At 38.8% G+C, this 11887-nt stretch overlaps 2 protein-coding genes across 2 annotated transcripts in view; one reads left to right on the forward strand and one right to left on the reverse strand.

Annotated features, from left to right (window-relative positions):
* The first annotated feature begins 4442 nt into the window (after window positions 1–4442).
* Window positions 4443–11887, forward strand: part of Sbf (SET domain binding factor) — an 18111-nt gene continuing 10666 nt past the window's right edge. The window contains exons 1-9 of the mRNA XM_013315926.1: window positions 4443–4555; window positions 4920–5139; window positions 5538–5779; window positions 6027–6277; window positions 6690–6881; window positions 7311–7419; window positions 7800–7936; window positions 8214–8325; window positions 8586–8765. Coding sequence (XP_013171380.1) covers window positions 4496–4555; window positions 4920–5139; window positions 5538–5779; window positions 6027–6277; window positions 6690–6881; window positions 7311–7419; window positions 7800–7936; window positions 8214–8325; window positions 8586–8765 — 1503 coding nt within the window. The 5' untranslated portion in view covers window positions 4443–4495. The remainder of the gene's footprint in view (window positions 4556–4919; window positions 5140–5537; window positions 5780–6026; window positions 6278–6689; window positions 6882–7310; window positions 7420–7799; window positions 7937–8213; window positions 8326–8585; window positions 8766–11887) is intronic.
* On the reverse strand, window positions 9030–11274 carry LOC106120758 (uncharacterized). Its single transcript, XM_013316183.1, has 4 exons — window positions 11180–11274; window positions 10407–10562; window positions 9748–9903; window positions 9030–9287 (listed from the first exon to the last, which is right to left on the reverse strand). Exons 1-4 carry the CDS (start codon window positions 11249–11251, stop codon window positions 9117–9119), a joined length of 555 nt encoding a protein of 184 aa, XP_013171637.1. The 5' UTR covers window positions 11252–11274; the 3' UTR covers window positions 9030–9116.

An 11887-nucleotide genomic window follows, 5' to 3' on the forward strand; every position in this document is an offset into this window, starting at 1 on the left:
CACGATGTTTTCCTTCGCCGTAATAACGTCGGATAAATGTACATATGTAAATCGGAAATCGAAAAACATATTGGTACATGGCGGGATTCGAACCCAGGACCTGCAGATTGCAAGTCAAGTGCTTGACCCCTGAGCCACCGACGTTCCATATTATCGTTATGCATATTATTCGTATATCTAAGAAATAAATATTACGTAAGCATATTATGTTGTAGGATAAGACATGGTAGGTCAGTGGTGTTGAATCGATAACTTGTCGGTTGCACGGGCAACGACATACATGCCATGGTTGTTGTACGTCACGGCGTGCAAAGGGTTAACGACCCTGTACTAAGGCGAAATTACGAATCATGTACCGTAAGGTATTCTTCGGCTACATAAAGGTTAATGCTGAAATAGTGAATATCTTTTGAATTCAGTAACTATTAATTCTAGTGTTTTAAAACTTCTTATACCTATACTAGTAACCTATGTGTTCTTCCAGAATATGTTCTACATCTATGCCAAATTTCAACAAGATTCGTTAAGCCGTTCTAACGATACTTTCAAACAAACATCCATCCATCCATCCATCCATCCAAAAATTTGCATTTATAATATTTGTAAGATTATTGTTAGAATCGACAAAATATGAGTAAGTTTCCAGTCTCTACGCTCAAGCGGAACCATTTAATCAAGTTTTAGCCGTTTTAATAAATAAAAATCCAGTTCGATAGTAATATCATAAAGGAAAAAATTTGCTGCGTTTGTTATATCAGATTACGATATAAAAAGTAAAGTATAAAGGCATTTATTGCATTGTAACCGGTATTCGAGAGACAGCGACTCTCCAATTGATATATATTCATGTTCGCTACGTTTGCGCGTGCGACTTGTTTATATTGAACATTGGACGTTTTGCTCGATGTATTTCATAACTTGCTCAACTTACGGTGGATTTCTGATACCTAAAATTTCGCATAAAACATATCGTCATCCCTGTCATTATCTTTGACAAAACAGAGATAACGATATGTTTTAAACGGATATATTGGTCTCAGAAATCCACTTAGAAATTAAGTGTTCGAAGTGATCGACTTTATTTATTTTTAATTAAAATTAAATGAAGTTAATATCAATTATATTAGTAATTATAATTAGTTAGAAAACGTAGAAGTATTGTTCCGTAACGGTATGGGTATGTAGGGCGTTTCGTCCGCGACCACCATTGTCTGACGACTCCGGTGACGAATGCACAATGACACTGACTATACTTCGCAATAGATATTGCAGCTATAGTACGACAAACTTATTTGACCCGGTGCTCCGTGACAAAGTGTCACAAGATCCTTCTCCTGTAGCTGTCTTGTATTGTTTTGTGTTATTTTCTATATTTATATTTTTATAACTTTTTGCGTCCCGGAGACTTAATTTAGTCCTCTTTCCCTTCCTACCCTTTTTCTTATAAGGAAAGGATGGGAAGTGGAAGTGGACATTCCGGATGAGAGGATGCATGGAAAGTGAAAATATTTTCTTTCTGTGCGCCCTCTTCTCCGTCGATTAAAGGTAGGCAACGCATTTGCAATTGCGTATGTCTATGGGCAACGGTCACTTCGCTATTTCAGTGATAAATAAGAGAAGACGCTGTCTCCCGAAACACAGTTTTAACTAGTTCAGGAGACAGAGTCCTACTAATTTTGTGAAAAATGTTTTTTTTTTGTTCAATAAAGCATTTTTAATTTTAGTTTTAATTTTTGGTCAGCGTTATTATCACCTGTTTTTTTTTTAATTTTCTAGTCGACAAATTTAATTGTTTAGTGTTACCTTGAATTAGTTTACATAAATAGATCGCCTTGAGAATAATAAATACATTTTATTTATCTACTAAAGTAAACAAAACCAACTTTTTGCGTTTTGTTCAATGTATACGTATTTTTTGTTTTTATTTCTCACCTGAAAATATTTCGCCGTAGCATGCCGGCGACTTACTTCCGTACCGGAAGTGATGGCGCAGTAATTCCAAATCAACCCTCATACAAAGAGAGGAATCTCTTTAGACTTTGATTTCATCTGAATTTCTTTTGAAGAAAACATATAGTATACTAGCTGTGACGCGACTCGGTCCGCGCGGAATTAGAAAAAACTTAATTGGTATCCTATGTGTTCTTACAGGCTATGTCCAACATCTATGCAAAATTTAAGCCTGATCCATGTAGCTTTTCTGAAGATACCTTCAAACAAACATCCATCTAAACATTCACATTTATAATATAATTTATATTATTAGTAAGAAGTAAGATGTGCTACATAAATTATTTAACCGATCTTCCTATCTTTCCACTCTACATACCTTTACTAGATGATCGAAACTTCTTATAGGAACTTTATTGGAAAGTTATTATAAATTGCCATAGAGAATGGTAGTGCCGACTAGTTCTGCCGTTATGAACTAGTGTGTAAACACGACTTTGTTCCGGTCTGGAAGCGAGACAAATTACTATGTCGGAGACGTATAACATGTCTTGTGCTGATGAATACGATTAGAACACAGGATTATTTCATTTTTATCTTATGAAATACTAGCTGTTGACCGCGACTCCGTCCGCAATTAGTTACCTATGTGTTCTTTCAGGCTATGTTCTACATCTATGCCAAATTTAGCACGATCCATGTAGCCGTTCTACCTTCTAAAAACATCTATCCATCCGTCCAAACCAAATTCGCAGTGATAATATTAGTGAGGAGTAAGATTTGTGTTAGGGGGCCTTTTTCGTGACGTAATATCAAGAAATTCTTACCTAGAGTCCTACAGTGTAGATTTAGAAATCAAAAACTTAAATGTTACAAAGTTTCGTTCACTGTTTATGTTGAGTTAGCCACGTGTGTAGCAGTATCGTATAACCGTTGATTTAATTTGTAGTCTATATTTGGTTTATATTTATCAGTACGCGCATAGTTTATGAATGAGTTTACTATTTACCGACGGCTTTATTTCGGCAGTAAATATTTTATGGGGGTCAGTGTGCGAGGCGCAGGCGTCGTAAGATCGTTGATCTCGCTTCCATTTCGTTTGGCACATTTCCCACATGTGGGAGTCTAGACTAGGCGCTATGAGATTATTGATAAGATTAACACAATATTACTAAAGTATTATTAATATAGTATAGTAAATATTTACTATACTCTTCGTCATCAACCTGCCATGATTCTACGCGGCTGTCTTCACAATATGTACCCACTACAGCCGTACTACGTATCCACCATACGTCTCTGTCAGCTGTCTTCTCCATCTTACGAACATGCTCTTTCACACAATCCATCTATTCTTTGGTCTTCCTCTATCTTTAGATCCATCCAAATACTATACTAATAACGAAAAAACTTTCCTATTGCATAGATCCTTAAATGTATAAAATCTACAATGAGTTTTGTCCTGTCGTTATTCACGCTACATCCCTCTGTCCATGCATCTCATACAAGTGGCATATTATAATGTCTATTTATATCCCGATATCAAATATTATGAGGGCAACAACCTAACTAAATTGATTAATAGGACGAGACCGGGCAAATGTTTGCTCCAATGTTGGAGCCAATTCATTTTATATTCTATTGTTCTATTTATAGCTTATAAACTAATGTTCTGTTATATTTATATGTGTTTTATGAAGATGTTACATATCCTATGACCGAGGAAGAAGAATTTTGTAGGCTGTCAAAAATATAACCCTTTTGTCAGTAGGGTAAAAATAGCAATGTTTTTTTAGTGAAACAGTTCAGAAGAAGGTATTAAATTGCCAATTCGATTTAAATTCGATGAAAGCTAATTTTTTTTATCGCTTGTTTGTTAAATATTTGAGCTAACTTCAGAAATAAGATCCTGTTCATGTTAGCTTAACTGTGTCAATACTTTCGTGTGGTCGTTGCAATGAAATTGTTCAAAACTATACCTTGAAACATGTTTTTAGTGTATAAGATATGAATCTTGTTAGTATTAAAAATGTATAAAATATTTTAACTGGCGAATTCTACTGCGAAGAGTTGCACCAATCCTTGCCTTGTATGTTATTTTCCAAGATACAAAAAAATATTCACTACATTAGGCAACTAGTTTCGTCAAAAAGAACGCAGGTCCTGCAATAAATTAGCAACGTCCGACAATATTGTTTATCATTAGGCTTTCCGCAGGCCCCGGGTCGGGCGCAAGCCCATCTAATGAAATTCCGTCATCGCCCCCCAAATTGAGGAGACAGGGGGTTTTTGGGGTGTAGTCGTTAACTTTTTACACTCTTTATATACGCGTAATAAGTTTAATGGCCAAGTCCTTTTGTTTATTTTTTTACAAAGTTTATACTTTCAGTTTTTGTCATTTGAGTAGTGGAAATATGCCCATTTAGCTGTTAGCCACGCAACGCTTGGAAGGTTAATATGTTAGTGATATGAAATTTGTTTTTTGTAGGACGAAGAATCCTTGGAGTCGAACCGACCAGTCGCCAACATCACCCACCATAGCATCATGTACGCGCCAAAGTGTCTCGTCATTGTATCCCGACAGGATTACATCGATACTTTTAGGGTAAGAAAACTTTGTCATCTTTGAAAATGTGGATAAATTACGAATGACAAATAATCGGATGCTAAGCGAATGGTCTATCATCACCTCAAATATACCACTCTGAAATATGTAGCTTTCCTAATGGAATCAGTTCATTCCTTTATCGGCCAATGAGCTACTGTCTTTTGTCATTAATTTCAAGTTGTATAGTGTATGCACAGATCATTGGATAGGCGATTGCTAATAAGTGACAGCTTTTGCTTCGTTTTGATTTAATCGCGTCTGTTGACGTTACCATCACCGAAAAAATGGCGAATGTTAAATAGGCACAAAATTGTACGTATTATAGCCGGTCCATTTATAGAGGTCATTGTAATGTTGTCAGAACTGCCTGGGTATAATCTACACGGTGTGGGTGGAGAACCTGGGCGTGCCGTTGGAGACGCTGGTGGGTAACCTGGTCGGCTGCGTCCTGGTACCGGGTGCGGGCGGGCCGCAGGTTCGCTTCAGTATAGGAGCGGGTGACCGGCAGGCGTTGCAGCCGCCCGCCGCGCCGCCCATGCCAGTCACCCACACAGCTGTGCACATGCTACTGCGCCTGCTGGGTATGTGTGCACACATCTTTATATTACAAACATGACTTCACGGTTTCAAGGTTTTTGGACAGTAAAGTTCTGGGTAATCGTATATAGCCTAACCAAGAATATAAAAATCCTGGCCCAGGAGCATATCGTTCGGCTTCTTTAATACATGAATTTCTTATGTGGGCAATGGAATTTCTTTTTTCTTTTGCAAAACGTTAAAATATTTTACAATTACTTTAATTAATTGGTAGATATTTTTCATATATTCTGGGCTACATATTTATTTTGAAAGGTGCTTATAAAGATAAGATTATGTTGGATTATAAAGATTAAAACTGGCTGCTCTTCTTTTATAGGATTCTACGAGGTTACCATACTTTAAAAATAGAGTAAAATCTTTTATCCATACCATGTTTCAGGTATCCACAACTCGGTGACACTATGGTGTGCGGTGATGAGTGAGCACAAGGTCCTCCTAGTGTCGCTAGCTGCCGCCCGGCTGTCTGCTGCGTGTCGAGCTCTCGCAGCGTTGATGTTCCCCTTTCGCTACGCCCACGTGTACATACCACTGTTGCCTGCTGGTCTAGCGGAGGTGCTGGCAACACCGACGCCCTTCCTTATCGGTGTGCATTCCAGTCTCAAGGAGGAGGTGTCGGAATTGGTGAGTGTTAACAATGCGATAAGATTTGGCTGATGTGCAATTGTTCCATTGGAAATCTTGGACCCTCACAGTCCCACTAAGGCACTGCGGAGGGTTTTAGTATGTAGAAATCTCACATAACCCTTTCTTTCCCCCGAAAAGGGATATCTTAAGAAGGTTTTCCCCTCGATACAAAATAAAAAATATGTGTAAGATGATGATTTCAAATATGTCATCAATTCAAATCAATTTTCATTGTGATTTCCAGTTGGACGTGATAGTAGCAGACTTAGACGTGGGTTCGCTGCACATTCCCGCGGGGGTGAACATCCCCCGGCCGGAGGGCAAGTTGCTGGGCTCGCTGCAGGAAGCCCTGGCGCTGGTGTTACAGCCCGAGCTGCGCTCCGCGGACTCGGCCTTCGCCCCACCACCGCCCGCGGCCTCGCCCCCACATATGTTAGATAAGGAGATACGAGCCGTGTTTATGAGGACTTTGGCTAAACTGCTACAGGGATATAGGTAAGATCGTACTAATATTGTAAATACGAAAGATGGATGAATGGATGGATGGACGTTGCTAGTGATCTCTAGTATTCTATATTCTAAGATCGATATAGAACTCTTCTCTTTCTGTCCAAATAATTTGAAAAGTAGAGAAGCAAGTCGATGTAAAAGTTTTGCTTTGTAATTTTTTAATTTTCTTTCAATTGTATTGTGCTTTTAAAGTAAGCTCGTAAAGACTTAATTAGCAAGGCAGAAGACTATAGTACAAGGGAAAGAATCGAGAAAGAAAAGAAATATATGGCATAATATACATTTTTTTTTGTATGACAAGTTGGCAAACGAGTAAGCAACCACCTGAATTCGCCGAAATAGCGAAGCAACATATCTGTAAATAACATAATTACAATTAGTTTTTATTTATTTCCAGACACTGTTTGACAATAATCCGCATCCACCCGTCCCCTGTGCTGACGTTCCACAAGGCGGGGTTCCTGGGCAGCCGCGGTCTGGCCGCCTGCCCCTTCGCCGTGCGTCTGCTCGACTCCATGTTCTTCAACGGTCTGGTGGCGGAGCGCGGCCCGCCATGGAGACCCACAGATATATTTGATGAACTTGTGCAGTTAGTATATACAATTAAATTCTGCTATCGGACGACATTTCTTAAAAGATTAACTTTTTTTATATCATAAGGTGGCAAACGAGCGAGCAGCCACCTGAAATAATGAAGTGACCGTTGCCCGTAGACATATGCAATTGCATATGCGTTGCCTACCTCTAATCGACGGAGGAGAGGATGCACAGAAAGAAAATATTTTCCCTTTCCATGCATCCTCTCATCTGGAAAGTCCACTTCCACTTCCACTTCCCATCCTTTCATATAAGAAAAAGAGGACAAAATTAGGCCTCCGGGACGCAAACTAATCAGACGAAAGTTTCTGGTTTATTCAAGTTCAACTGTATATAACGACAAATTTTATGTTAAATGTAAAATTATAAATTTAATTTATGGTATAAATAGATTTTGGTACTCAAATGATAAAATTTTCAGGAATTTACCGGAGCAACTCCGACTAGAATCTCTGAACCCGGACATCGAGCTGCAACACATACAGGACCTGGCCATGCAGTTACATCTCAATGAGAACCCAAATCCACAGGTATTTATCTTACTAATATTATAAATTTCAATGTTTAGATGGATGGATGGATGTTTGTTTGAAAGTATCACCAGAACGACTGAACGGATCTAATGAAATTTGGCATACATATAGAACATAGTCTGGAAGAACACTTAGGCTACTAATATTTTTTTTTATTTCCGCGCGCACGGAGTCTGCAGCGACAGCTAGTCAATTAATAGTTTTCATAAGAGTTTACTCAAATGTTGAAAATTTAAAAAAAATCAGTTTTTAAATAATTTTCCCCCATAAAAAATTAATTGTTGGTCCTTCGAGTCGGATAAATGTAAATGTGGATGTGAGGTGTGAGGTGTGCGATGTGATCGTGTGATGAGACGAGTGGCCAGGTGGTGTCGCAGACGTACCAGCAGCGCGTGCTGCGGCCGCCGGCGGGGGCGGAGGCGCGCATCCACCAGCCGCCGCTGCCCGCGCTCGACCCGCTCCGCGTGCGTGACGTCATACGCGACGTCTCTCAGCGCAACGCAAACAACGCCAAGTCAGTATACACGGGATACATACTTTTAGATATTAGTTACGCGTTTTAGAGAAAATGGGTCTTGACAGACGAACAACAAAGTGATCCTATAAGGTTTCCGTTTTTTTCCTATGAGGTACGGAACCCTAAAAATTACCCGGAACACCTGAACTGACATTGAGGACACGGGAAACTAACTTATGTATGCAAGCATATTACAGATTATTTTTTAATTCTGCTCTGACAAAGTCATAAGTGACCGTTAATTTGTAATAATATTTTAAATATTTTTTTACAGATTAACAGCATTAAGGCCACCGCAGGCGCGGATAGTACCGCCCGCAGCGCCCCCCACTGGCGGCGAGGAGCCCGGACAACTATTGCTGACCAACTCTGCAAGAAGACTTGAAGTATTTACTATTTTTTATTTTAAAACCCATCAAACTAACTATGATTATTAAATTAGGTTTACATTACGCCAGTACAGTAGGACAGTAGCGCTGGCGTGACGCGGACTGGGTGGGTTTACTGGCATCAGTTGTATATACATTATGCTAGTTGCATTCCAGTGTTGATTTTGTGTGTTACTGGACTACGGTACTGGCATAAGAACAAGATGTAATAGTCTATCGATTTAATTATCGTTACTTTATCATTTATTTGTACTTAGGTGTTACGTGCATGCGTGGCGGCCATCTTTGAGGGTCGTTACGCGGACGCGCGCAAGTCGTTCCCCGCAGTACTGCGTGCATTGCGCGCGCCTGCAGCACGATCAGCACTGGTGCGGGACCTGGCCGCCCGGCTGCCCACCAACAAGCATCTGCTGCAGCATCATCAGTTCGAACTGCTCGTCAGGTTCGTACTTTGATGGATTTTGAAACTACAACTTTCCGTTAGAGGGCGCTCCGAGACGCTTTTGATTATTTAGCCACATTATTCTAGTTTACACTATAATTGTACATTGCACTAAAATTAATGATTTTAACGTGTATTTCTGAAATTAAAAACCCTCTTAAAATATATTTTATATATATTTTTTGTAAAAGATAATGACAGATATGTTTTATACAGCGATATTGGTCTCAGAAATCCTCTGTTAGTAGAAACAAAAATATCTTCTATGTTATGTACATTATTTACCTACAGCAAACTAGTAGAAAAATACGAGTGTGAAAGGTGTCAATCAATATATTAAACAAATTCAATCTTCCTCATCTTCATCATCATTCTTGACAAAGTTGGCTGCGACCTTGACGCATGAGAACTCCACACCTTGCTTTATAAGATATCCCTTCCCCACGAAGTCTCCGTACACCGCGTTCTCCGGCAACTCCGCCACGTTGAATATGTAGTCATCTACTGCATAGTCGCCCTGTTCACACAATAATCGATCAAATTCCTCGCCCAAACTCATACAGCCGTACTCAGAGTCATTAAATGGCTACTAAATGCGACCATTATAAAAACTACAGTCTAGTTGCATGACAGTTACAGTCTAGTTACATGAGTTTAAGCAGTTGATGTATAATCTATGGGTCCTGGGTTCGAATCTCGCCATGAATCGATGTGTTTTTCGATTTACTTGTGTACATATACCTTACCTTCTTACGGTGAAGAATCTGAGAAGAAATTTAAAGATATGTGTGAAGTCAACCCGCATTGGGCTATGGTTGACTAAGGCTTAGTTACTGACTTAGGGTAAGCTCCAAGCCCCTTAGTGGGGACAAATAGTGAACTTATTGCTGGTTTTATGTGTTTTTTATGTATGTTGTAACCAAAAATTAAATATTTTTGAGGAATAAAATAGTTGTTAATATTCGATTTTATCTTACCACTGGCAAAGGGAATCCATTCATGTCGAGCATTTGTAACGCTGCGTCAACGTTCTGTTTTGCGTACTTCTCACAGAAGTTGATTGCGCTCTCGTCTGCCAGCGTCTGGTACGTCTTGCAGCCCCCGTCCACGTACTTGCAGATGTCTATGCGTATCTACAGATTGTATGTAAATAACGGAAACTACATAGCTATATGCATATTACAGTGTTAGATTCCTCACAATTGCCCACACAAGACAGGTGTTAAGTGCTATCGATTCTGCCCTTGTCTCTTAATTTTGCCTTACAAGTACGTTTAGACTAGGTATACCAGAATCTCGAAGCAAACAGGTTTCCAAAATTAAATGTTTGAATTGTAGGACAAATGTGTCGGGGAAAGTCTCTCTCTTCCTGACCGTGATTTATTAATAAAACTAGCTGTCGCCCGCGACTCCCTTCGCGCGGAATTAAACTTCCAGACTATGTTCTACGTCTATATCAAATTTCAGCGAGATCCGTTCTGGAGATACCTTCAAACAAACATCCATCTATTTGAACGTTCGCATTTATAATATTAGTAAGATAGATTTGGCAGGAAAGGGGACGTGTAGGTAAAGAATATATTTTTCTATACGTTCAATCCTCTGTTCATTATATTTACTCAATAACGTGCCTTACCGATACGGTGTAGTCGAAATCCTCAGCGAGGGACACTTTGAAGGAGAAGGCGACGTGTGTGCGGTTGGCGCGGTGCATGTCCACGTCGATGTTGGTCTGGTATTTTTCGTCTTCTTCACATCTGTCGATACTCACGATCACCCATTTGCCAGGACCCTGGGTACAATAGGAAAAATAAATAATTGTGTAGATAGAAATAGGACTTAAGACGACATTAATTATGAGAGAAGAAAAAAAATGAGGGAAGAAAGAGAAGAGAAAATTGGAGATTAGATTATTCATATGTCGAGCAACTGAAAACAAAAAAATATTATTAGAAAATTATATATCCTATATCTTTACCTTGTCAATAATATTACTTATCAGACCCTTACCCTGCCGAGTATAATCCAAATTAGATGGATTACATTTTATCAAAAAATAATTGCTTAATCGTTATTTTAGTTATTTTAATCTACATCAACGTGTTCATCATCATGGTTCCCAAACTTATTTTCTATTCCCCATATTAGAGTTTAAGCAATCTTTTAATTCATATTAGTTGATGTTCACAAATTGTTGTTGAGAGTCGAAAGCTCATGCAGTCGTTGTCTAAGAGGCCTCCTAGCTAAATAAAATTACAAATCACCCCCCAGGCCTATACACAACGCCCCCATTTTCTTTCTGGGACTCTTACCCTTGAGACCTACAGCGCCAACAAGGGAGCGTTATCGCTCACTTTGGGAAAGACTGATTTAGTGTATAAAAAAAATTAATTAATGACCAACACTTACAAGCATATTATCGCCACGGCATAAAATAAAACACATAACCAACAGGCTACATAAAACTTTAAACGATACCATTGTATTACAAATGTATTACTAACAATGAGTTTATACAAGTCGGTTTAAAATATATAAACTTTTATATATCGTGTGACATATTGATTTTATCTTATGTTATATACACATAACACAATCAGATAAATGCTGTAATGAAAAGATTTAAAAAAATGTGTGTTATTGCGTGTTTTATAAATATTCTTATTGCACGCGATGACCTTGTATTGTTACAGAATTGAACACTAATAGCTGAGAGTGTCGGTGGCTCAGTGGTCAAGCACTTGACTTACAATCTGCAGGTCCTGAGTTCGAATCCCGCCATGTACCAATGTGTTTTTCTATTTCCGATTTACATATGTACATTTATCTGACGTTCTTATAGTGAAGGAAAACATCGTGATGCATCCTGCAAATATCTGAGAAGAAATTCAAAGATTGACTATTGCCTAATCACCCTTAACTTAGGGTAGACTCCGAGCCCCTCGGTGGGGACGTATTGTGAGCTGATGATGATGAATTGTAGTCAGGTTTACATGGATTCGGTTATTTTAGACATATAGATTTTTAGTTATTTAAAACTTACATGACGTAAAATGTATACAATTCTGGCCTTGTTCTGTTCTGAATTTTTTTAGGAATAAATAGAACGTAAGTAGT

The sequence above is a fragment of the Papilio xuthus genome, unplaced genomic scaffold (genome assembly GCF_000836235.2).
Source record: "Papilio xuthus unplaced genomic scaffold, Pxut_1.1 DF826949.1, whole genome shotgun sequence".
Lineage (NCBI taxonomy): Eukaryota > Metazoa > Arthropoda > Insecta > Lepidoptera > Papilionidae > Papilio > Papilio xuthus.